This window comes from Procambarus clarkii, chromosome 29 (assembly GCF_040958095.1).
Source record: "Procambarus clarkii isolate CNS0578487 chromosome 29, FALCON_Pclarkii_2.0, whole genome shotgun sequence".
NCBI classification, from domain to species: Eukaryota; Metazoa; Arthropoda; class Malacostraca; order Decapoda; family Cambaridae; genus Procambarus; species Procambarus clarkii.
This window is the reverse complement of record NC_091178.1, coordinates 15,221,170-15,246,317: the sequence shown is the minus strand read 5'-3', so window position 1 is coordinate 15,246,317 and position 25,148 is coordinate 15,221,170. Positions and strand designations below refer to the sequence as shown.

The 25,148-nt window shown below is 35.8% G+C and overlaps 2 protein-coding genes across 2 annotated transcripts in view; one reads left to right on the top strand and one right to left on the bottom strand.

Moving 5' to 3' along the window:
* The first annotated feature begins 10 nt into the window (after nt 1–10).
* On the top strand, nt 11–9,976 carry LOC123765085 (U3 small nucleolar ribonucleoprotein protein MPP10). The gene is made up of 10 exons (XM_045753519.2): nt 11–143; nt 703–847; nt 1,731–2,405; nt 3,210–3,458; nt 4,695–4,869; nt 5,427–5,611; nt 6,314–6,451; nt 6,915–7,023; nt 8,573–8,790; nt 9,740–9,976. Exons 1-10 carry the CDS (start codon nt 85–87, stop codon nt 9,890–9,892), a joined length of 2,106 nt encoding a protein of 701 aa, XP_045609475.2. The 5' UTR covers nt 11–84; the 3' UTR covers nt 9,893–9,976.
* A 14,489-nt stretch (nt 9,977–24,465) lies between these two features.
* The window catches only part of amon (prohormone processing protease amontillado), a 252,356-nt gene continuing 251,673 nt past the window's right edge, over nt 24,466–25,148 (bottom strand). Inside the window, exon 15 of the mRNA XM_045753517.2 lies at nt 24,466–25,148. This exon is cut by the window's right edge and continues 150 nt beyond it. The gene's annotated coding sequence lies outside the window, so the exon portion shown is untranslated.

Genomic DNA, 25,148 nt, shown 5'->3' with positions numbered 1-25,148 from the left:
ATGTAGATTGTATAGCCACATGTTGGTGTGGTCCCAGAGGTAAACAAGAGTCGTGGCGGCCTGTGCTGGCCTCTCACCACCACAATGGAACACATGTGTAAAGGATTTACTGATTTATTAAGAAAGCCTGAGGACTATTTAAGGTAGGGAGTAGCCAATACCAGTGACCTCTGATATATGTATGAGTTTTACTTGCAGGGATATTAATCTTATTACTTTTTTGGGGGATCTGTTGACCAACGACAGCTTGAGGTAATACTAAATATTGTCATACGATTCATAAATGGTTCACTGTATTCATTCCTTGTAAGGAGAAAAAGGCTTCACAAGTCTCCCAGAGGAGGTCCCATGTGTGTGTCGACTGTCACTGCATCACTGCACACCCAACATATCTATAGAAGTTTTTTCTGCCCGAAATGCTGCACGTACTAGTGGCTTTACAAGATTGTAATTACCATATTATGTATCCTCACAATCCCAATGTATCTTTTTGTATATATATAAATAAATAAATAGAACAAATTAACCCAACAATTCACACAACTCTTGCTTACCCACCAGCCAGCCATCCACCGACATTCCTAACATGGGGTCACAAGTAACCTTTAGTGCGGACCTATCTTTCAAAACTGATTTTTTTGTCTTTTATACTTTTTTGTCCTTTGTTACAACACTGGTATTACTTTAATGTTTTTTTTTCAGACCTAACAGTAAACTTAAAGATGCTTGGGTGGAGCAAACCAGGAAAGTGTATAATTTCTTGAAAGAGGAGGAAAAGAAATATAATCTTCGCAGCCCAGAGGATGCAATGCCTCAACTGTACACAGATGGACTTGATAATGAACAGGTAAGATCAGGCAAATAACGATACTGTAAAGTGAAGTTTCTTTAAATTAAACACCAAGCTATATTGTCAGATTGGTCCATTTACAGCACCAGTTTTAAAATTCTGTATTTTTAATTACAGACACTACAGCATATATGTAGGATGTATTATAGATGTATTATACAATCAAAGTAATAATAATGAACAATAAATTATGAAAACCACAGTGGCCTTGACATTAACACGTGGCAATGGCCTCATATAGGGGGTTAATTGAAGTACTGTACCTCAAATAGACATTATGGGTTTTTAGAAGTTTTTCATTAGGTTTTTTCATGTTTTTTTTTAGAAGTTTTTCATTAGAACTTTTTCTTAGGTGCTGCCTCTAGTACCTTACATCACATGACCCTGCCAAATTGTTTGAAACAAATTCCTCTTGTATTAGTGCCTGACTGTTCATTTGTCTCTTTACCCTAGGGATTAACAAAATTTCTGAATTGGCAGAAAGGGGTTTTCCATATTGATTTGAAGACTGATTTTTTGTGCATGTGTATGTATGCATTTAGAAATATTACTTAATATACAAGGTAACTACTGGAATGTATATTTACTGGAAAGTTCACAATATCCCAGGGGAAAGAAGGATATTGCATACGGAACGACCTAGTGACCAGTTCAGAAAGGAATGTTTCGTCTAGATTTTGGCACCTTAATTTTACGTCCAGTTTACCATATCAATTATTGTATTACCTATGCTAGACTAAGCTAGTTAATTTTCCTGCAGCTCTTACTCTAGAAGATAATAATAATAGCTGATAATAATAAAATAATAGAAGATAATAGCTATCATAATAATAATCTTGAATTAAATTTAAGATTGTAATGATATTCAATTTTTTTTCAGATCTGGCAGTTGGTGGAACTACAGAATAAGAGTCTCTTGGCTGCTCCAGTTGATTTCCGGGGATTGGATGAAGTGAATCTCTGCTTTATGGTGGCTAAACTTAGTAGTTTAGCCAAGTACAATAGACTGTCGGTAGTAGAAAATGAAAAAGGGAAAATGCCTGTACTATTTGATGGAAACTCTGACGAGGGTATTGGTGGTAGCAGTGATGATAAGGAAGAGGAGGAGGGGGAGGAGGAGGAGTTGCCAATGGACAGTTCAAAAAACAATGAAGAATCTGGAAGTGAATTTAGTGATGATGAAGATATTTTTGAAAAACCTGAAGCTTTCAAAGATACTGGATTGGATGATAATTTTGGTGATGACAGTGATGATGAAGAAGACAATTTTGATGAGTTGATTGCTCCAGAGGGGAAAGAGTCTGAAGATGAAGAGGAAGAAGAGGCTGCTGTTAGAGAAGATAATGGTAATAAATTGGATTCAAAAGAATTGAAAGCAAAGGGAAAGAAAAGCGTGAAAGCCCAGCCTTTTGGAAATACTACAGTCGACACAAAATTTTTCAAGCTTCGAGAAAGTGAATGGGTGGCTGACAATGATGCCATTGGAGAGAACTACGATCTAGATTCCGAAGATATTGACTTTATGGCAGACATATCTGATGAGAGTGAGGGAGAGGTAAGTAGTGTCTGTTCTTCTTGTGTTAAAATCTGCTTTCAAAGTGCTATAAGTAGATAAAACATTTTTTTATCACTTAATGCTAATACTGTGCTTTCTGCACAGACTCTTAAGGTGGCTCCTGGAGCTAGCTACCTGGATAACCACCTAATTACTGAGACCTTGTGATTCATTGCAATCCTATCGGGGACCAGAGGCCAACCATGGCTCCTCTACAGAGGCACAAGGAACAAGAGATACTAGATTGCCTTTCCCAAGAGAAGGCCACCAGAATGATGGATGAGCCAAAACATACAATCATTGGTGCTGTTTCATCTTGGTGGGGGTGGGGGGTGGGGAAGAGTTCTTGGGCTCTGTTCAGTCATGGGTTGCAATGTTTTACCAGTAGGGGTTTGTAATGGTACACCTACCTTTCTGGGTGATACCCATGGTCGATGGCAGACATGACTTTACTATCAATAAGTGGTGTGATCATAAGCCATTGCTCCCTGCGCTTCTCTGAGGGAACCAGGTTCTGGCTCATGGTTCCCGGTAGGCAAAGAACTCCAGTTAACTGATAATCTGGACTAATATAGGGATTTCAGTCTGTTAACTTCAGTGGGCCTCCTGGGCAAAATCGAGAAGATGGCGTTTCATTACATTCCATGCTAATTTTTTTTTTTAAATGAGAAATACCTGAGCAATATTTGACCAACCATGGTGTAGATTAGAATTTAGATGCTTTTGGTATTAAGTACAGTACTGTAGTTAGCTACACACATTGCATGATGTTAAGTTTATATAATACTGGATTTCTGTATACAGGAAGGTGCTATGTATGATGCATTTTTTGATGTGACAAATGATAAAGAAAAGAGAAAATCAAAGAAATTGTCAGAACTATTGAGCGAGGATATGGAAAATGATGAAGATGAGGAGGAGGAGGAGGAGGAAGACAAGAGCGATAAGGATTATGATGAACCTCAAACTGGCTTTGGGAGAGTTATGCAAGATCATGCAAGTAATACAAGGGAGGATGAATCACCTCACCTCTTTGGCAACCAAAAGAAGGAGGTAAGGAACACTTAACTGATTATATATAGTTCTCATTATGTTGTGGCTAATTGTCTTTTGTGGTACACTTTTAGATATATATTTATGAAATCTGGAAAGGAATTTTATATTTATTTGATTTTCTATTACATACATGGTCATTCATTTATATAATGCTAACCAGCATATATATATATACTGTATACATATATTTGCTTCTATCCTCCATAGACAAGGTTAAGGGTGACTGTGTTCTGAAACTTCCTCAAACACCCAATTTTTTCTTTTCATAATCTACATGGTTAATGCTCCAACTTTTCCTAATTGATGAACATCATAACATGAACAGAAAAAATAAACAATAAAATATTAAAAAAAAATATAAAATATTCACACTTTCATATTAGATTTAAAAATAATAAAAATATTAAAGGCTAAAAATAGCCTTCTCCTTCTTTTCTGGCGAAGAACAAGACGGCTGCTTTCCGGAAGGGTCATTGATGCTTGGTTGGTCAGGCATTAGTGAAATACATAAACATTATTTTTTAAAATATACTGTACAGTTCTGTAAGGTAAAATGGAGGAAGAAATACTACCTGCATAGAATCAGTGAAGCACTACTAGGACTGCAACAGAACACTTCAGTGCAAGCCTCAGAAAACCCTCGTGTGTTCAGCAGAACTCCAGGTTGCAGTCCTTTTACCATGTCATGGCCTGATTGTCTGGGGCATGTGTGTGTGGGGACTACCCATAACATAGGTTTGAATCCTCATCACGGCTCCTACGAATTTACCTATTAAATACTTTTATATACAAACTCGGTGTTTAACACAATTTTATTAACTCTATTCATATTTATCACTCCTCAGAGTTCTTCTCTATTACATTCATTGTATTCTTGTTCTAAGTCCATGAAGGTTATGTACATCTTACAATCTTACATTCCTTCAACACTATCTGCTTCAGTGCAAATATCTCCACATGCCACCACAAAACCCATCTTGTTTATCATTGACCAATTTTGCAGTTATTCCTTGTATTCTTTTAATTAGGGGAAGATGTATAGTTTTTAATTCATATAAAAATATCTTTTATAATTTTCATATTTGATTTTTAGTTTTGGATTGTGAGAGTGTTTGTGAATGTATTTGAATGCATGCCCACATTACCAGGCATGTTTTGCGACTTAAGCTTTAATATAATTCCCCGGTATGCACCTAGTTAAGAAAGTAATTTAATATAATAGTTGTTTTTCAGGTTAAGTCAACATTTGAGATGGAGCGAGAGAGGGAGCTTAAGGTCATTGAAACACTAGAAGAAGCTAATACAAGCGAGAAACCATGGTATTTACGTGGAGAAGCAGTGAGTGCTGACCGTCCAGAAAACTCTGCATTAGAGGAACATATGGAATATGACATAGTTGCCAGACAAAGTAAGTTCATTCTGTCTCTCACTGTCTCTTAACATTCTTTGTTTCCCTTTTCTGGGGAAGAGCCCCTTTTAGCTTCCTGTAGCTGTTAATAAGATAGAACCATCTACTATGTTGCATCAGCCGTGGAGCTCAATAGGCCTACTGGCGACTAAAGCCAGAACCAGAATTTCACTGCAGGGAGCAGTGAAATTTGTTTTTGCTACCTCACTGGGGAAGGCAGGTGAAAACAAACAACAGTACTGCTAGATTCAAAAGAGACCAAAGCCTTAAAACAGGCCTAAACAACTCTTCATACTAGGAAAATCTGTGATTCAATATAAGGCCACCCTCTAGAAAAATGGAGCTCCAAGAAGAAAGGGGCCCTCAGGATATATGTATAATATATAAATTTTTAAGTTACCAGAAGCATCACATGAAATGCTGAGGAAGGTCTATGCTTTCCATGGCATATATGTTTTTCACTTTCCTCATAGGTTAATACTATTTGAATCGAACCAAAATGGTTATCTTTTTTTCCAGATGAAATATGTTTCAAAAAAATGCTCTTATCTTTAAAGGACCAGTTATCACTGAAGATACAACGTCGCAAGTTGAGAAACTAATTATGAGTCGTATCCGCATTAAGGCCTGGGATGATGTTGAGAGAAAAGTAAAGCCAACACAGGATCCTTATGAGTACAAGAAGAAGCTGTTGCTTGAGCAAGAGAAGAGCAAGAAGAGCTTGGCTGAGATATATGAGGAGGTGAGTATTTAATTTAATTTATGAAATAACGTTGTGGCATGAATACATGGAGATTAAGGATAAATCAGAAGCATCTAAATGATTCAAGTGAACAGATCCATCCCAAGAATAAAGTTAACACTTTACCTGACTCGGCATGCGAGCCCCAGCCCACCATTCTCTCTCTCTGTTGGCCAGTCAGTGAGCTCTTTATCAAATTTGTGACGTAGAATTTGTCTCTACCTATGTTCCTGGGAGGTCTAGTTTCCTAGAAGCCTCCTCTTCCAACCTCTTGGCATGCGGTATCACGTCTGGTTGCCATCATTGAATTTCCCTATTCTGGAACTGCTTCAGCTACATCATTTGTCCTCGTTGCCTGCAACATTCTGTGTCTAGCTACAATAATCTTCTCACTTTCTTCTACTTATTCAGAGGACTAAAACTCATTTCCTTGTTGCCTTGTGCTTTATTCAACTTTTTGTTAGGCTATTAATGAAGACCCAAAATTTAAATTAAAAAATTACTTTTGACTTCAATGTATGTAAGCTTCTACCAAGCTAGTTGCTGTGTTATGGTTTATCAGTTTTCAGTCAGTGCCAGCATCTGCATACTGTGATTAGTCTCATAAATCTGGAGGAGGGCAAACCCATTCAAATATTTCCTACTGTACAATATATTCATATTTTCATCTTTTAATACCTTTTTGATTTTTCAATTATACAGGAATACCTGAAGCAGCAGAAGGAAGGCAAGCAGGGTGAAGAGGAGGAATCTCAAGAACACAAAGAGATAAAGGAGAGAATGGACAAGTTGTTTATGAAGTTTGATGCCCTTGCCAACTACCATTACACACCTAAACAGGTACAATACTCTCTTTCATATAATATACTACTGCATTTGCTAGGTACTGTTGTGGGGTCTCAAATCCATTACAGTGCCTTTAGGGTCGAGTGGTTGCCAAAATGCTAATATTTCCAGATTTTATGATAAATATTGCTGAGGAAACAGCAGGTGAAGAGTAGACAGTCTAGTTTTACCAGTGTAGGTTTTTATCCGTCATATGCGTAATTTTTATATCACATACAAGGATCTTGGCCTCTGCTATTGCTGCTTTGACTCTGCTTCATATAAATATTGTAGATGTGAGCAAAAATTGCAGAGATTAAATGCAATGAAATACTGTATTGGATGCAGCAGGCAGCTCCAGAAGGATTTGTTCCTTTTGACCAGGTTTCCACTGTATATAGTTAGGAATTATATTTACATGTACATTAACTTTTCTTCGTAAGCTATTTGTGTGTCCTAAGAGTAAAATTTATTTCAGGCTTGTGTGGAGGTGAAGATCCAGAGTAATTTGCCAGCAATCAATATGGAAGAAGCCACACCTGTAACATCCACAGATGCCACACTTCTTGCTCCTCAAGAAATATTGGGTGAGATATAAATTTTTCTTTTACGCATTGAAAGAATTTTTAAATGAAAAAAAATATGCAGACCTGAAGTGTACTTAGTTTTTACATGAGGTGAAGAACAGATGTTGAAAATATCTCAGTTTATATTGTATGTGAAATAGAGAAGAACTTCTCTTAAGGTCACATCATCTACACACGAGTCATTTATGCCAGTTGTAAGGCAGTTATTTATGTTTTAAGAGATTTACTCTAGAGCAGTTATTTGATTGTGGTTGGGGAGTAAACACCTATCATATATTCAACAATATTAACAGTGACAAAATATTTAAAATTTTATATAAAATAAACTAATATTTTTTCAAGGGGGGAAGTTCAGAATAAATACATAATTTTTGTTTGGAGATTTAGTTCATATATTTAGTTGGAAATGAGATTGTTTGATAGGTAAATAATATACATTGCTACACACAGAAATCACAATAGCGTGATGCATCAAATGAACAAATCCACAAGGGCGGATTTGTGCCCTTGGATTTGTTCATTTGATGCATCACACTATTGTGATTTCTGTGTGTAATGAAGTAGGAGCGAAGAGGTAGAACAGCCTATTGGCAGAACTCGGGTGCATGGGGGAATTGTGTAAAACCCTGGTTTGTGTCTCGGAGAGACTGCAGGATCCGTTGGTAGATCAGGATGATTTCCCGGTTGCAATTCTTTTACCATGTCGTAGCTCAGCCCGCCAAACCACACACCGAAACTACGACGTTAGTACAAAGTTCGAATACGTTTTAACACCTCCTAACCAGTTAAAACAACCAATATAGCAAGTTGTAACAACGTAAAAATACGTCATAAACACATTAGGCCAAGATGTAGCAACCTTATTACAAGTTGTAACAAGCGGAAAATAGAGACAGTTTCGGTTTGTGTTTCCAGGGAGTCGATTAAGGCAACGTCTGGGATCCTCTCGGACGTAGGTTCGAACCCTCCTCACGGTCCTTGTGGATTTGTTCATATACATTGCTATTTTAAAAATTCTTGATAAATAATTATATACTGTACAGGTACTGAAATTTGTATTGAAGCTGTTAGTCTTCTCATTAATATAATCTGCTGATATTTGCAGGGATATTCTTCGCAGGTGGATCTAAATTACTGTACTTCATAATGGCGGCAAGGGAGTTTGCACAAATGGCAACTGACCAACTTAAAGTATGGTCATTGATACTTCACGTACAGAACTCGCGTGATTCCAAGTGCTTACCTGACTGCTTCATAGCTTACTTTGACATGGTTTTTGATTATGACATTTTGTATTATACTTCCTGATCCCCTGCCAGGTCCCTGCCATGTTGAGGCTGCTGGATAATCTCCTCTTTCACTGTCCATTCATTCTGGTCTGTCTATATGCCTTCTAAAGTTGTCAAAATGTGAGCCTAACTGAGCAAATTTTATATGTTAACATTAAACTTTCAGTTTTTTTACCCCAATTAGTAGAGAATAATTTTTGTTGTAATCTTAATTTCTTTACCTATTTTTATATATTTATATATATATTGTGTTATTACAGAGCCTGTGCGTGGTGAATTGAGAGGCAAAACTGAATATACAAGCACAGATAAAAAGCATGAACGACGGGTGAAGAAAGCTCATCAGAAGAAAAAGTTTAAGTTGCAGGAGAAGAAGTTGCAAGAGAAACTGAAGAGGGCTGGACCCAATGGAAAAGTTGACGCAAAGTCCACATTGAAGGTCATAGAAAAGGCGGTTAAGTCAGGACAAGTGAAAGTGGTAAGTGTGCTGTATTTAAATGTTCAGCTTTGCTAAAGTTAACTTTTAATTGTTAGAGATGATTTTTAAATTACAATAATCCAGCATCTTAACCACTGAACTACTTTGCGTTAAAATATGAAACACCCGTGGTGCGCCGAAAATATATTCTTTCCAAAAAATTATTTTCTCTTCTTATATTGTTAAAATGCAGTCTCTGATCACGGGAAATGAAAAAAATATATTGTATGTGACATACTTTAGCCGTGATGGAGCTGGGAAATTGAGCAAATTATGGGCGCTGAGTGATGGAACGCTAGGGGTCAGTCGGCCTCGCCACCCTGTGGGGCGGCAGTTGTCACGATTATAACGTTTCACAATTATTTTTATGTTTCTCATTCGTTTCTTCTCTGGTTTTTTGCTGTAATATTATTCAAAAGTGTGTAATTTGTGGAATTTATATAGTTCAAAGTGTGGAACATTGCTATGCTTAAAATTATGATAATCATATATAAATAAGGATTTAAATATATTGTATCAACACAAAGGAAAAAAAAAAACTCAAAGCAATGAATAGAAATTGGTCAAGTTTAGATCCGGAAAAAATCTGGGTAAATACTGGTTTGGAAATACTGTAGAGTTGTTTAATTTTGGAACACGTTACGGTTTAACATAACAGACGTGGAATCGTTGGCTCATTTCAAACACAGACTAGACATGTCTATAAATAAGTATGGGTGAATATAAATAGGCACTGCTTCATGTAGCCGAACAGGTCATCCTGCAGTGTCCATTATTCTTATGTTTTTACTTAAAATAATAGAAATTCTTGTACCCAAAATATGAAGACAAAGCACGGTATGTGCATGTGCACAAGTGTATTCTGTGTGGTTTTTGTTAGTGTGGGCTTTGATATTTTTGATGGAATACATGGCTCTATCGCATTTTTTAACATTTTGTATTTTAACAGTTGGAGGGGAACCAGAACAAAGTGGTGAGATCATCACAAGTATTCTTCAAGCAGCTACAAGATGATGCCTCTAAAAAAATACAACAAAATAAGAAGGAACACAAGATGAAGAAAAGACCAGAATACAAGTCGGTGTCTAAGTTTTTACTATAGTTGTGTTGTTTACTGTGTATTAAGTTTTATGCAGTCTATTCTTGTATAATGTTGTAAATATTCATAAATTAAATAAACCATTTATTTTGATTTTTCTTATATGACATGTTTACTTCCTAATGCAAATTACCATCTATAATAAAAAAAAATAGATATATAATATTATTAGCTCTGTATTGATTATTCTCTTGTCTAGGGCTTTTATTCCTCTGACTAGTGCTCTTGCATCTTGGTTTAATTGGAAGAGGATTTCTCCAAATGTCATCTTTGTTCAAGGTAAACTTGGGCTTGGGGAGTAGAACAACTCCCTGAACCCCATCAAGCAGGTATCAAACAGGTATTAAACTAAAAGAAATAATTAACTGTAGATTGTATTACACTTATTATAAATTTACACAATGTTTCGAACCTACATGATTCATTCTTTAAGTGAATTGGACAGTAGTACTGGGCATATTGGATTTATACCATTAGGGAGGTCAGGTACATACAAATACAAATAGGTGAAGAGGAAAGCGTAAAATGGTGAAGAATAAGGCAAAGAAAGGGGAGAAAACATTCGAAGATTAATCCGGTGTAGTGGGCATGGCATTTTGAGCGATGTTGTCTACGTTGGCATCTTCATGTTCCGGTCTTGAACGTGATGCCAACATAGACGACACTGCCAAAAATGCCATGCCGTGCACAAGAAAAACTGTAGAGCTTAGCATTTGTTTAAATGTATGTGTATTTATATATAACTTCCAATATGCAAAATGGAGGTTAAGATGATGATTTGCATTCTGGGTACAACCTTTTGATAACTGATGTAGATTGTGTGTAGTTAGAGTGAGTACAGTGGTAGGGAATATATGGGTGGAGATGGGGAGTGTGAGTGTAAGTGCAAATGGGTATGGTGTGAAGATGATGTCAGTGATGTGATAAAGATAGTGTATTGTGAAAATTATTACCGTGATGAGGTGAGACTTGGAAGGTGTGTGAAGGTGTATGTTGGAAGGGAACCTAGGAGGATGTGTGTAAGGGGCCTGGGCACAGGACGAGCCAGGCTCCGCAGGATACCCCCATTTAGTATTCTATTAGAGAATTGGTGATATCAATGTTATGAGCTGGTAATACCAATTAACACTTTAACGCAACAGAGTTGAAGTACTATATTAAAATGTTATACATATAAGCACAGTGTTTATAGAGTTTATAAACCTTAACATGTGTAAAGGGCTTATTTGGGTAGATCATGGAACAGGGTAATACTTAGAAGAAAATTTAAAATAATTTTCAAAAGGCATCAAGCCTGAAACACTATTTAGCAATGTCTGTTTTACAGTATTAAGCAGTTTGTAAATATAATTTAGGAAGACAATACAAGCAAAACCTAGTCTTAAAACTCAACAAGATGGCTCACTGAAGCCATCTTGCAGAGATGGCTCCCAACTTCTAGGTCACATCAGCTGCTGAGTTCTGTTTGGCCTACCCTGGGGACCAGAGCCAAAACCTGGTCATCCCTCACAGGCAGAGAGCTTGAGGGTTTTGGAGGTCTAACAGGGACTTTGTAGATTGGTATTTGATTAATGTCCCAGTCCCAGTTTGTCTTGTATACTCTGGGCTGGGCTTCCTGGCCCGTGTTCTCTTCTTTCGATCTGTCCCCTCCATCACTGTGAGAAGGCTAGGTTCTGATTCTGGTCTGCAATAGGCCTAACAGGACACCTGTCACTGATATGACACAAAAGTGAGGAGCTATCTCAGTGAGAAAGCTTCAGGGAGCCACTGGGGCTCTACCAGAAGGGGGGGGGGGCCATTTCATTACATTCTATGTTGGCTTTTTCAGTCTTGTCTTTATTTATACTACAGTTTAAGAAAATAGGATGGGTTTGCTAAATCAATTACCCAGTATGTGTGTAGAAACGACTTGTCAATTGGACTGGGGGGGGGGGGGAAGGAGAAAGAGCAGAAACTCAATATTAATAGCCACTACCAACAGGGACCCTCATCATGCCACACGCTTTCCATTATCTCATTATAATTTTATTATTTTTTTAATTTTTTTTTTATACTGTAGTAAAATAAGTACTGTACTGTAAAATGTGTGTATCATACATAGTATATGAGGAAATATATCTCTCTCTCTCTCTCTCTCTCTCTCTCTCTCTCTCTCTCTCTCTCTCTCTCTCTCTCTCTCTCTCTCTCTCTCTCTCTCTCTCTCTCTCTCTCTCTCTCTCTCTCTCTCTCTCTCTCTCTCTCTCTCTCTCTCTCTCTCTCTCTCTCTCTCTCTCTCTCTCTCTCTCTCTCTCTCTCTCTCTCTCTCTCTCTCTCTCTCTCTCTCTCTCTCTCTCTCTCTCTCTCTCTCTCTCTCTCTCTCTCTCTCTCTCTCTCTCTCTCTCTCTCTCTCTCTCTCTCTCTCTCTCTCTCTCTCTCTCTCTCTCTCTCTCTCTCTCTCTCTCTCTCTCTCTCTCTCTCTCTCTCTCTCTCTCTCTCTCTCTCTCTCTCTCTCTCTCTCTCTCTCTCTCTCTCTCTCTCTCTCTCTCTCTCTCTCTCTCTCTCTCTCTCTCTCTCTCTCTCTCTCTCTCTCTCTCTCTCTCTCTCTCTCTCTCTCTCTCTCTCTCTCTCTCTCTCTCTCTCTCTCTCTCTCTCTCTCTCTCTCTCTCTCTCTCTCTCTCCTCTCTCTCTCTCTCTCTCTCTCTCTCTCTCTCTCTCTCTCTCTCTCTCTCTCTCTCTCTCTCTCTCTCTCTCTCTCTCTCTCTCTCTCTCTCTCTCTCTCTCTCTCTCTCTCTCTCTCTCTCTCTCTCTCTCTCTCTCTCTCTCTCTCTCTCTCTCTCTCTCTCTCTCTCTCTCTCCTCTCTCTCTCTCTCTCTCTCTCTCTCTCTCTCTCTCTCTCTCTCTCTCTCCTCTCTCTCTCTCTCTCTCTCTCTCTCTCTCTCTCTCTCTCTCTCTCTCTCTCTCTCTCTCTCTCTCTCTCTCTCTCTCTCTCTCTCTCTCTCTCTCTCTCTCTCTCTCTCTCTCTCTCTCTCTCTCTCTCTCTCTCTCTCTCTCTCTCTCTCTCTCTCTCTCTCTCTCTCCTCTCTCTCTCTCTCTCTCTCTCTCTCTCTCTCTCTCTCTCTCTCTCTCTCTCTCTCTCTCTCTCTCTCTCTCTCTCTCTCTCTCTCTCTCTCTCTCTCTCTCTCTCTCTCTCTCTCTCTCTCTCTCTCTCTCTCTCTCTCTCTCTCTCTCTCTCTCTCTCTCTCTCTCTCTCTCTCTCTCTCTCTCTCTCTCTCTCTCTCTCTCTCTCTCTCTCTCTCTCTCTCTCTCTCTCTCTCTCTCTCTCTCTCTCTCTCTCTCTCTCTCTCTCTCTCTCTCTCTCTCTCTCTCTCTCTCTCTCTCTCTCTCTCTCTCTCTCTCTCTCTCTCTCTCTCTCTCTCTCTCTCTCTCTCTCTCTCTCTCTCTCTCTCTCTCTCTCTCTCTCTCTCTCTCTCTCTCTCTCTCTCTCTCTCTCTCTCTCTCTCTCTCTCTCTCTCTCTCTCTCTCTCTCTCTCTCTCTCTCTCTCTCTCTCTCTCTCTCTCTCTCTCTCTCTCTCTCTCTCTCTCTCTCTCTCTCTCTCTCTCTCTCTCTCTCTCTCTCTCTCTCTCTCTCTCTCTCTCTCTCTCTCTCTCTCTCTCTCTCTCTCTCTCTCTCTCTCTCTCTCTCTCTCTCTCTCTCTCTCTCTCTCTCTCTCTCTCTCTCTCTCTCTCTCTCTCTCTCTCTCTCTCTCTCTCTCTCTCTCTCTCTCTCTCTCTCTCTCTCTCTCTCTCTCTCTCTCTCTCTCTCTCTCTCTCTCTCTCTCTCTCTCTCTCTCTCTCTCTCTCTCTCTCTCTCTCTCTCTCTCTCTCTCTCTCTCTCTCTCTCTCTCTCTCTCTCTCTCTCTCTCTCTCTCTCTCTCTCTCTCTCTCTCTCTCTCTCTCTCTCTCTCTCTCTCTCTCTCTCTCTCTCTCTCTCTCTCTCTCTCTCTCTCTCTCTCTCTCTCTCTCTCTCTCTCTCTCTCTCTCTCTCTCTCTCTCTCTCTCTCTCTCTCTCTCTCTCTCTCTCTCTCTCTCTCTCTCTCTCTCTCTCTCTCTCTCTCTCTCTCTCACACACACACACACACACACACACACACACACACACACACACACACACACACACACACACACACACACACACACACACACACACACACACACATATATATATCACATATATATATATATATATATATACATACATACATACATACATTTATATAATTGTCAGGTATTTCTTGATATTTTAAATTTTCAAAGTTCACTTGGAATTTGTTAAAATATAACATATATTGCTTACTGTATTTAGTATTGTTCAAGTGATAAATCATATCAAATAACAGGAAAACTACAGTACAGTGTATTGGTCAAATACAATTAAAACTTTTGGCAACTTTGGCACAGGGAGGAGTTCCAAACTTCACTCGCCATCCATTTTGAAAAATGGTCCTGATTCCAACTATCAAGATTCTCGAGAATTGACTATGCAATCACAACAGGCTTTACCCTTGCAAACGTGAATTTCACATGCAGGCACCTTCAAACACATAATGTGAAATCACCATGTATCATTGTACCATTCTGCACTAAATTGCATTCAATAACAGACTTTATTCTTTTTACATCTTTCACTCTTACAATCTTCGCAACATTCCGCTCCTCATTCTTCCTATCTCCTCTATTCTTCCTCATTTCCTTCACATAATCCAACAATTAGAGTGCACATAATGCTGCCAAACTTTTTTAGCTCATATTCCTTTTGCATTTTACACAGCTATGTGAATGTGCATTATTTTTGTTGAATCCAGGTAAGTTAGGGCCCCAAATCTAAGGCAGTTCTGGACTCCTGTAGACAGAAAACAAGAGGTGGTCTCCAACCCAAACTTCCCCCATTTACCACAGGGAATGTGGGCCCATTTATACCACTAAATGTAGGAGGAATCAGTGTATACTACACCTGTGGCTATAAATAATTTATTCCTAGTTAGTAATGGGGCTGTAATGAAAGAGCAATGGAAGGCCAAATAATTTCATTGTTTCTTCCTTTTCCATGTTGATACATTGAAAATACATCTCTTGACATAGATACAAGCTTAGCTGTTCCTATTCTTTAGGTATACCATGTCAAAATAAACTTTTTGCTCTATTACTTTTATCACGGTCTGGTTGGGTTGGAAATAGCAGTAATGGCAATGCATTACCCATTTGAAACTAAAGTATGCAGAGGACTAATAGCTAATCATGTGGGCTGAATCATTTTAATGATTTTATACAAAATAACAAAGATAGTTTAACCCTTTTAGATATATTTATATATGTAACATTGTAATTTATATTATTAAATGTTGCTTCTTATGTTTTTGAAAACAAGGTGAAAGGCTGTACTATACTGAATCCTGATCAGAAGACCTGGATTACTTATCACAGCTATTTAAATTATGCAAATATTTATACATGGTAACAATTGTAGACAAACTTTCAACATATATCTCTCAAATCAGTAAGAGGCTTGTATTTTATGAATTCTGCAAACAAAACATACACATTATCATGCAAATATTCCAAATCTGACATAGCAAACATAATTAACTATACAATAGGCATTGAGACCACATGATGAAGCTTGTATCTGTTTTTATGGAGTTCATGGCATGCTTATAACTTAATTTTGTTTGGTTATAAAAGGGCTGTGTTTGAATAAGAGTCCTGAAGCTAAGAGGTGCTTGCGTGGTGATGTCAGGACATGTGAATTAATAATACTTGGGGCTGTGCTTCTGTCTTTGTACATCTGAAGAGTTTGCGTTCTACAAAAGACTGTAGTACACATTCATTTGCAACTACTACCTGGCATCTCATTCCTACGATGGTAAACGCATACTAATTAGCCTTTATTTTTTCTATTTTATAGAATTAGCTTAAATGTCATGCTTCAATGAACTGAAGGTAAAAAGGCCTTATGAACAAACTGTTGTTGTTCATAAGTGTATAAAAAACAAAAAGGCCTTGTTGGTTTGCATTTACCAAGTCTTGTAACATTCTTAGTTTGTTATATATATTTTAGTGTTGTTGCTCGAGGTCAGACTGAGTTTGCTTATTATTCAAGATATAATAAGAGTCATGTCTGCCACTTCTGAACGTTACAAGGAACTACTGAGACCCAGTTTGAGGTTCTCTATCCAAACACAGCCCAATTTATCCTTGGAGTGTGCATCCCATTTTATAACTCTGAGAAGCCTCCCTTGATTGGCTTAGGGTATAAAAATCTATAAAAAGCCTTTAATTTTTTTATCATGAAATATTACTAACTTCAGAATGTATAAATGAATGTTATTAGCAAATAAATATATTGAAAAAATACTGATACAAGAAGGTGACTCGAGGTAGCACTGAACGAGTTGGGGTGTGGCCAACGAGTGAGGTTCCTCAGAGTGAACCATCAGCTCTTCAACGACTCTCAGATATTGTTCTCTCACATAATGCCCCGACTTAATAAAAAAAAAAAAGTGTATATCCTTGCTCCAATGCATATTACGATATCTCACTTTCTATGTTTTCCATATTCTATTTGCATATTTTATCCTAAAATATCTAGCCCTTTCTCTAAATAAACAGTAAATTGTAGATAGCTGTATTACAATTTACAATATTCTGATGGATGACAATGAAAATGTTGCTTACATCATTTTTTATTGTGCAAGCAGTTTTCCCTTTGTCATTCATCAGTATTTACGCTCTCATTACTACATGCATTTTAATTGCTACCGTTAAACTAAGTAAAAAGTTTCATATTTATGTTCTTTGGTTTAGAATGCTGAACAATAAATATTTTACATAGACTATTGTAATTATGTCTAAAATGTGGAGGCAGATATGTTCCAAGTGTGTTGTGTAATGGTAGATTTTGCATGGACTACTGTGATACTCATTAATTAAAGAACATGAATAATACAGAGAATGTAGAAGTCTTGTCTTCTATCTTTATACACTATTTAAGTGCATTGCATTACAACATAATCAGTGTAAGTTTACTTAACTGAGCAATACCCAAGAGTGTGAGAAGAGTGTCATGAGGCATAGTGTTCATGCACATGACTAACATGTTGCTTTGGATATAACGTAGAGGTCTTGCATGTTTTTTTTATTTTTAACTAACTATTTTATCACCATACTAAAGAGGGATAATTGTGGGGCTTTATTATACAAGATAATGCAGTATACGACAGGGAAGAGAAAGAGCACAGGTGAGGAAACTGACTGAGCCACAGACAATTTGTTGTTGAATAATTTCTTGAGGCATTCAGTGTTAAAGGTGATGATAGATCATCTATGGCTCACAAATGCAAATGATGTTGCACTGAAGTGGATGTTATAAGGTTCAAGGGACTATTTATATTGGTAGTAAAGTATAACAAACGACATTGGAGACACTGACAAAAAAATATCGTGTTACCACAAAGACTAGCCCAATAGGTCGACACTTGTGTAGTCTCGGCTACACAGGACTGGTTCTTGTGTCTTGCCCCTCAGTCATCTTTTATTTATTTGCTGCAATGAACCACCAGTTATATACTATACGTTAATATTTATTGTTACCTGCAGAGTCTTGCCAATGGAGACACCTCCAATGAAGTTTCATCATATTTAAACACTTGCGTAGAAATTAGTTTGTGGATGATACATGATTTTTTGTTAAAAAATAAAATCATTATATATATAATAAATTTTTATTATTATTATTATTATGCAAATGCCGAGTGTTCTTGTAACTTGGTGACAAAGATGTATGGATAGAATTTTAGCGAGTTGTCTGATTGGAGAAAAATCACATGTATATCTGAACTTTAACAGTGCTCTATAAACAGATCCTGCATACACTACTGCTAGAGATGCATCTTTGGTCAAACTCAGATAATAAAGCTGAAGTTGCTTCATAAAGAGAGCTTGTTAAACATTCCTACATTAGGTAAACAGGTGGAGGATCCTATATTTCATTATTCTAACCATTCATTTTTTTTTTTACTATATATCTGAGTATGTATTTATAGGTTTTTAGAATATTACAGGATTTTAACATTTGTGTCTATGATTATACAATGTTCTAACACTTGATGCTATACATATACAGGATCCAGAATTCTGATACTAATGTGTGTGCCATGATCAGAGTCTATAATTCCAAAGTTTTGGAGGAATAAAAGAATGAAGTTTATATTTGGAGCCGCTGGCACAAATAACAGCTCCCAGGCTAGTGGGGGGCTCCACTGGAGTAGGGCTGGGGGCTAATTCAGTGGGGCCAAACAGCAACTATAGTTGTGGGGAGGTGTTATGTACCCAGTGACAACCTGTGGCAGTCTCTCATCCAACAAATTTTCATTACTCCACAAAACTTGGTCATGGTTCCATTAACAATTTGCCAATGCTAAATTGGCTGCAAGATGTGTGTGTTTGTGCAAGTGTGCAAAAGTATGTGAATAAGAGTTTTGTGTGTGTGTAGGCATGTGCATGCATGTGTGTGTGTGTGCTTGTGTATACATGCATGTGTGTGCGCACATGAATGTGTGTATGTGCGCACCCACACAAGTGCATGTGCACACGTGTGTGTGTGTGTGTGTGTCGGTGCACACACGTGCACATGCATGCGCATGTGCAAAGAGCCACAGGGAAGCTAGGAAAATATATGTTGAGTGCTTTTGTGTTAAACACATCATTGGAAACTTGCTGGGAAATACTGAATACATATATGCATACTGTACATAAATTATATAATAAATAATTTTTACTATACATAAATTAATGATAAATAGATATATCGTATTATATTTATAGCGAAAACACTACAGAGAAATGAAGAGAATCTGTGTGTGAGCCTTTTCATGTCCTTCAACACATCCGAGAGTAGTTGAAAAATATTAAGCATGCCTGTATATATATATATATATATATATATATATATATATATATATATATATATATAAAGGACACCCAAGTTGGGAGTCGCGTCACATCCTAACGACAACTATCCACACCCACATATTGAACTGTTCTTCATATGTTCTGTCCTCTATATTTATCTTCATTTTTTGTGGTTATTGCATTTATATTTCCCATATTTTTGTGTAGTATTTACTAATATATATATATATATATATATATATATATATATATATATATATATATATATATATATATATATATATATATATATATATATATATATATATATATATATATATATATATATATATATATATATTACACATACATACATACATACATACATTTAAAGGCGGACACGTCATTGTTGGCCAATTTTTTCAACACACCCAAGTGTGAGTGGATTGTCCTCGAGATGCAACATGACTCCAAAAACTGGTGATTTGTCACTGGATCATAATGTACATGAATATTAAAATACAGTTATAAAGAGTCTGTGATATTTGCATACAATGGGAAAACCAGATCCCATAGCAAGAAAAATTAAATTAATTCAGATTTTCCATTCCTCATGTAATTTTGCTAACAAAAAAGGTTTCTAATTTAAAGAATTTGAGGGTACTATTTAAAATATAATCAGTAAATTTCATTAACCCTCAAAGTGCATTTATCATGTCTTGATCGTTTAAAGAAATGTGGTCATAATTTTACGACGATTCATATCGTGTCAGTGTTTGAATAACAATGTTGCCCATACGGTTCCAACAATTCAGTGGTGTTTCCCAGTAGTCCTGAGAGGCCACAAAAATAATTTGGGGTCAGATGTGGTTCAGCTCCTAGACTCTCATAATCTTGTAATGACCATAGCACTTACCTGGGCCAACATAACGCTCTTCACTGTACTGTACTGTACTATATAAGATTATTTTGGTATTCGTTTTAGTTGTACATACAGTACAGATTTCTTACTTTTGAATATATTTCATATGAAAACTAAAAACGAAAATACCTTTTATTTAGTCTTGGCTATCATTACATTCAAAGGCAATGTTCAGGCCGAAATACGGGATATATACGGTATTATTTTTCATACTTTTGATTACAGATCAATCATATTATAAGAAAAACAAACAAAATTATGATTGTTTTGTTCACAATGAAGCCAGCAATTTTGATGACAGTTGCACTATGGTTCTATCCATGAAGGAATTGCAAGAGGCAACTTTGTTTTTCTTTTTAACACAGTGTTTCAATTAATTAAATGATAATAATTGATCATGTGGACAAACAATTCGTTAGATTCCTGATCTGACACCAGAAATGTTGTACTATAATTTGATCTTATTTTTTCAATAATCTTTATCAGTTCCTCGAATGTACACTTTACCACACCTCTTACATGGGGTTTTATAAACACAACAGCAATTAGATATTGCAGACTTCATTAATAATATTTGTATAACCATATTGAATTTTTAAATGTAACATTAATATTAACAAAATTAAGGAATGATATAACGTTACAATAGATTCAGTATATTGATGACTCAGTATTTTTGTATGATAGCCTCTTGTACTAGGTTTATAAAATATTTTTTGGGGAGCTTGGCTTAGGTCTTTCCCCTGGCTTAATCAGTAAAATGTTTTGGATTTGAGATTGTGGCCAATCTCAAATTTGATTAAATTCTGTCAATAAACCACAAAGAGTCTGTATGCATTTCCAAGAAACAGAGATGAGAATAACTGATGCTCAACAGTTTTGTGGCTAGAATATTAATGAGCTGATGAACATAAATTAGTAAACTTTCTATACACACAAAACTTTAACATTCTTCCTACTCTGTGAACCATTGTATACAAAAGTGGTATCGATTCATCCTGCCCAAATTTAATAGTTGAAAATAGGATCACATGGTTAATTCTAGATTGGAAAGTAAGTAATTTGGATATAGGCCAAAGAAACAATATAAACATATTTATACCATTTAGATAAAAGATAATAAAGAAAATTAGTTTTAAAGAACGCAGCATTGGAGATAATTGATTACCCATTGTCATTTCAAATTGCTTACTATAAAAATTCCTGTTATATACAAATGCATTTTTAATGCATAATCATATAATCTTTCATTATACAGTATATATTTGCTCTACTTAATATTTCCCGGGAAGTCCCTGACATAATTTTGTAATTTCTCTCTTGATCTTTGCAATTGTAAATCACACGTTTTGTGATTATTTGCATAATATATATATATATATATATATATATATATATATATATATATATATATATATATATATATATATATATATATGTGTATATATACATATATATGTGTATATACACATATATATGTGTATGTACACATATATATGTGTATATACACATATATGTGTATATACACATATATATGTGTATATACACATATATATGTGTATATACACATATATATGTGTATATATATATGTATATATGTGTATATATATGTATATATGTGTATATACATGTATATATGTGTATATATATGTATATATGTGTATATATATGTATATATGTGTATATATATGTATATATGTGTATATATGTGTATATATATGTATATATGTGTATATATATATATATATATATATATATATATATATATATATATATATATATATATATATATATGTATATATATATATATATATATATATATATATATATGTATATTATATATATATATATATATATATATATATATATATATATATATATATATATATAATATACTTATACAGGCGATGAGTCACAATAACGTGGCTAAAGTATGTTGACCAGACCACATACTAGAAGGTGAAGGGATGACGACGTTTCGGTCTGTCCTGGACCATTCTCAAGTCGATTGCAATCGACTTGAGAACTGTCCAGGACGGACCGAAACGTTGTCGTCCTTTCACCTTCTAGTGTGTAAGTCTGGTCAATATACTTTATATATATATATATATATATATATATATATATATATATATATATATATATATATATATATATATTATATATATATATATGTCGTACCTAGTAGCCAGAACGCACTTATCAGCCTACAATGCAAGGCCCGATTTGCCTAATAAGCCAAGTTTTCATGAATTAATATGTTTTCTCTAGTTTTTTTCTTACGAAATGATAAAGCTACCCATTTCATTATGTATGAGGTCAATTTTATTTTAATGGAGTTAAAATTAACGTAGATATATGACCGAACCTAACCAACCCTACCTAACCTAACCTAACCTATCTTCATAGGTTAGGTTCGGTTAGGTAGCAGAAAAAGTTAGGTTAGGTTAGGTTAGGTAGGTTAGGTAGTCGAAAAAACATTAATTCATGAAAACTTGGCTTATTAGGCAAATCGGGCCTTGAATAGTAGGCTGATAAGTACGTTCTGGCTATTAGGTACGACATTATATATATATATATATATATATATATATATATATATATATATATATATATATACAGTATATATATATATATATATATATATATATATATATATATATATATATATATATATATATATATATATATATATATACAGTATATATATATATATATATATATATATATATATATATATAATAAATAAATAAATAAAATGTACCACCTCTGGCTGGAAGAAGGGGACCCTTAGCCTCGGAGGAAACCACACATAATGCATTAGAGGGAATGTTTAGGTCCCCTCCAATACAGTTTCTGTGTGCTTTTCTCCTACACACCCTTCCTTTTGTTTATATATATATATACATATATACATATATATATATATATATATATATATATATATATATATATATATATATATATATATATATATATATATATATATAATTATAGGGGGTACCACCTCTGGTTGGGTATGTAAGGACCCTTGACCTCGGAGAAGACCTCGGTTATGCAGCATCCAGGGAGCCTTGTAGGGCACCCGTGTACACTCACATGTTGTCTTCTACCACCCCCTATAAATCTTTATATATATCTTATGTGTATGTGAATATATATATATATATATATATATATATATATATATATATATATATATATATATATATATATATGTATATATATATATATATATATATATATATATATATATATATATGTATATATATATATATATATATATATATATATATATATATATATATATATATATATATATATATATATTTTATGAGTGTCAGGAATTTCCTTACGTTCTTTCATATTTAATACTACATCTTCACCCTTCTGAAGATGTATTATTAAATACGAAAGTACTTAAGTTAACTCCTTTTTCAATTCTTCCTTTGTGGTCTGACACTGTCATATATATATATATATATATATATTATTAAATATGACCGAAAAAGTAAGATTAATAATTCTAACACGAATTTTCTCAATCTTTCGTACATTACGCTTCACTGTTGGAGGTAAATCAAAAATCACTTCTCCAAAATTCATTTTTATTTCTAGTCTAGAAATAAAAATGAATTTTGGAGAAGTGATTTTTGATTTACCTCCAACAGTGAAGCGTAATGTACGAAAGATTGAGAAAATTCGTGTTAGAAATATTAATCTTACTTTTTCGGTCATATTTAATAATATATGTCTACAGGAAAGACTGCTACCAAAATATACTAATATATATATATATATTAGTAGTAGTAGGCATCCATCAATCCCATGGGATTATTGTTGAGTTGTGCCCTGGGTGTCTAGTTGTTCTAGTCTTGTTAGATGCAACACCTGCTGTGGCTGTGAAGGCCAACCTGAGAATGACAGTCCTGACGCAACGAGCGCAGATAAACGCCGAAGCGGGTGCATCTGACAGTGGTCGAGACCTCCTCTGAAGTCTATTATCCTCCGCCTGCCTCTTCAGTTCACCCTCAACAAGATAATCTAGAGCCGCCAGCTTCCTCTTTCAGCGACTTAGTGTGGGGATACATAGAGGTAACACACACTGCATCCATGGTTACTGCCTGCCATCTGATGAGCTGTAGGAACTCGACAACTTGTGAGAACTAGCCTTGTACCTTATATGTAACCAATGTTGTAACCCATTTTGTGTAATGAAGTTTTAAATAAAATAAAATGTACAATATATTGGAATTGTATGTGAATGTACGCAAGTCCCCCACAAGGCTTCCCTGGATGCTACGTATCTTCTTCTTCGAGGCCGAGGGTCCCTACAAATGCAACCAGAAGTGGTATCTCCTATATATATTATATAATATGTAAAATAATATATACATTGATATGTATATACAGTATATATCATATATGTAATATATATATCCTGTATGTATGATATATAAATTATATATATATATTTTTTATAATATATTTTTGTGCTTTATTAGATATTTAATGGTTACAGGATGTACATTGGGTAATATATTGAGTGTTTAAAGGTTATGGATCTCGTGGAGCTCCTTCACTTCCAGACGGGAACTGAGGACTACGCAGGCGTTTTCCCTCTGGATAGCCACACTGAGGCGCTGAAACAAGAAACTGGCAGCCCTTGGGTCTCTGATGTTGTCAACGAGCCTGGAACCCAATTCTTTGAAAAATCCCAAAGCACTCCTGCAGGGGACACTAAGGGAACAAAAGTGTATTGACTTTTCAACTGCCTGTATTTGACTGATTTTGCCATTTCCCTGTGGTTGGCCACTCCCACCTGCTCGATCAGCATTTATGTTGATGTCAGCAAGGGGTGGATACACATGTGTAGTCCCATACCAGCTGTTTGCCTCTCTTCCAGGGTTATATTGTGATACCATCTTGGCGAAGTGCGGGGTCATCCAGGTTTTGGTCCACTAGGATGCGAGGTTCTCTCTCCGCTGGGCACTGAGCTAAGGCAAGGCTCCTCATGATGATATCACTTACCTCACTGTGCTTTGCATGCCTACTATTGGAGCTTCTGCAATGCAACCCATGCAGTACATATTGCTCTGCATCCACCCTGTTGCAAATACACTTGTATTCAGTGTGAATTTGGGCACCAAGGCAGAGGGCCACTGCTACACGAAGGGATTTTAAATCTAGACGTGTGCCTGTTGCTGACATGGGTACTGCAAGAAGGAAGTCCCTAGCATGGGGGACATGCACTGCTCTGAGGTGAGCTTTCCCTTTATCTGATGTTGCAGCGCTATAATATATACAGCATTGTAAACAGAGAAACGAGGGGAACAAATAATGGTTTAGTGTTTCAATAGTTCACTTGTCATTTATATTTACACTATTCTTTTTCTATGACATCATAGAGGGAAGTTTATTTTCACTCTGATG

Bases quoted from the DNA above. Each gene is read 5' to 3' on its own strand.
- LOC123765085 (XM_045753519.2), top strand. From the start codon at position 85: ATGGAACACATGTGTAAAGGATTTACTGATTTATTAAGAAAGCCTGAG. The intron at 848-1,730 runs GTAAGATCAGGC...ATTTTTTTTCAG, and splicing joins ATGGACTTGATAATGAACAG to ATCTGGCAGTTGGTGGAACT. The intron at 6,452-6,914 runs GTACAATACTCT...AATTTATTTCAG, and splicing joins ACCATTACACACCTAAACAG to GCTTGTGTGGAGGTGAAGAT.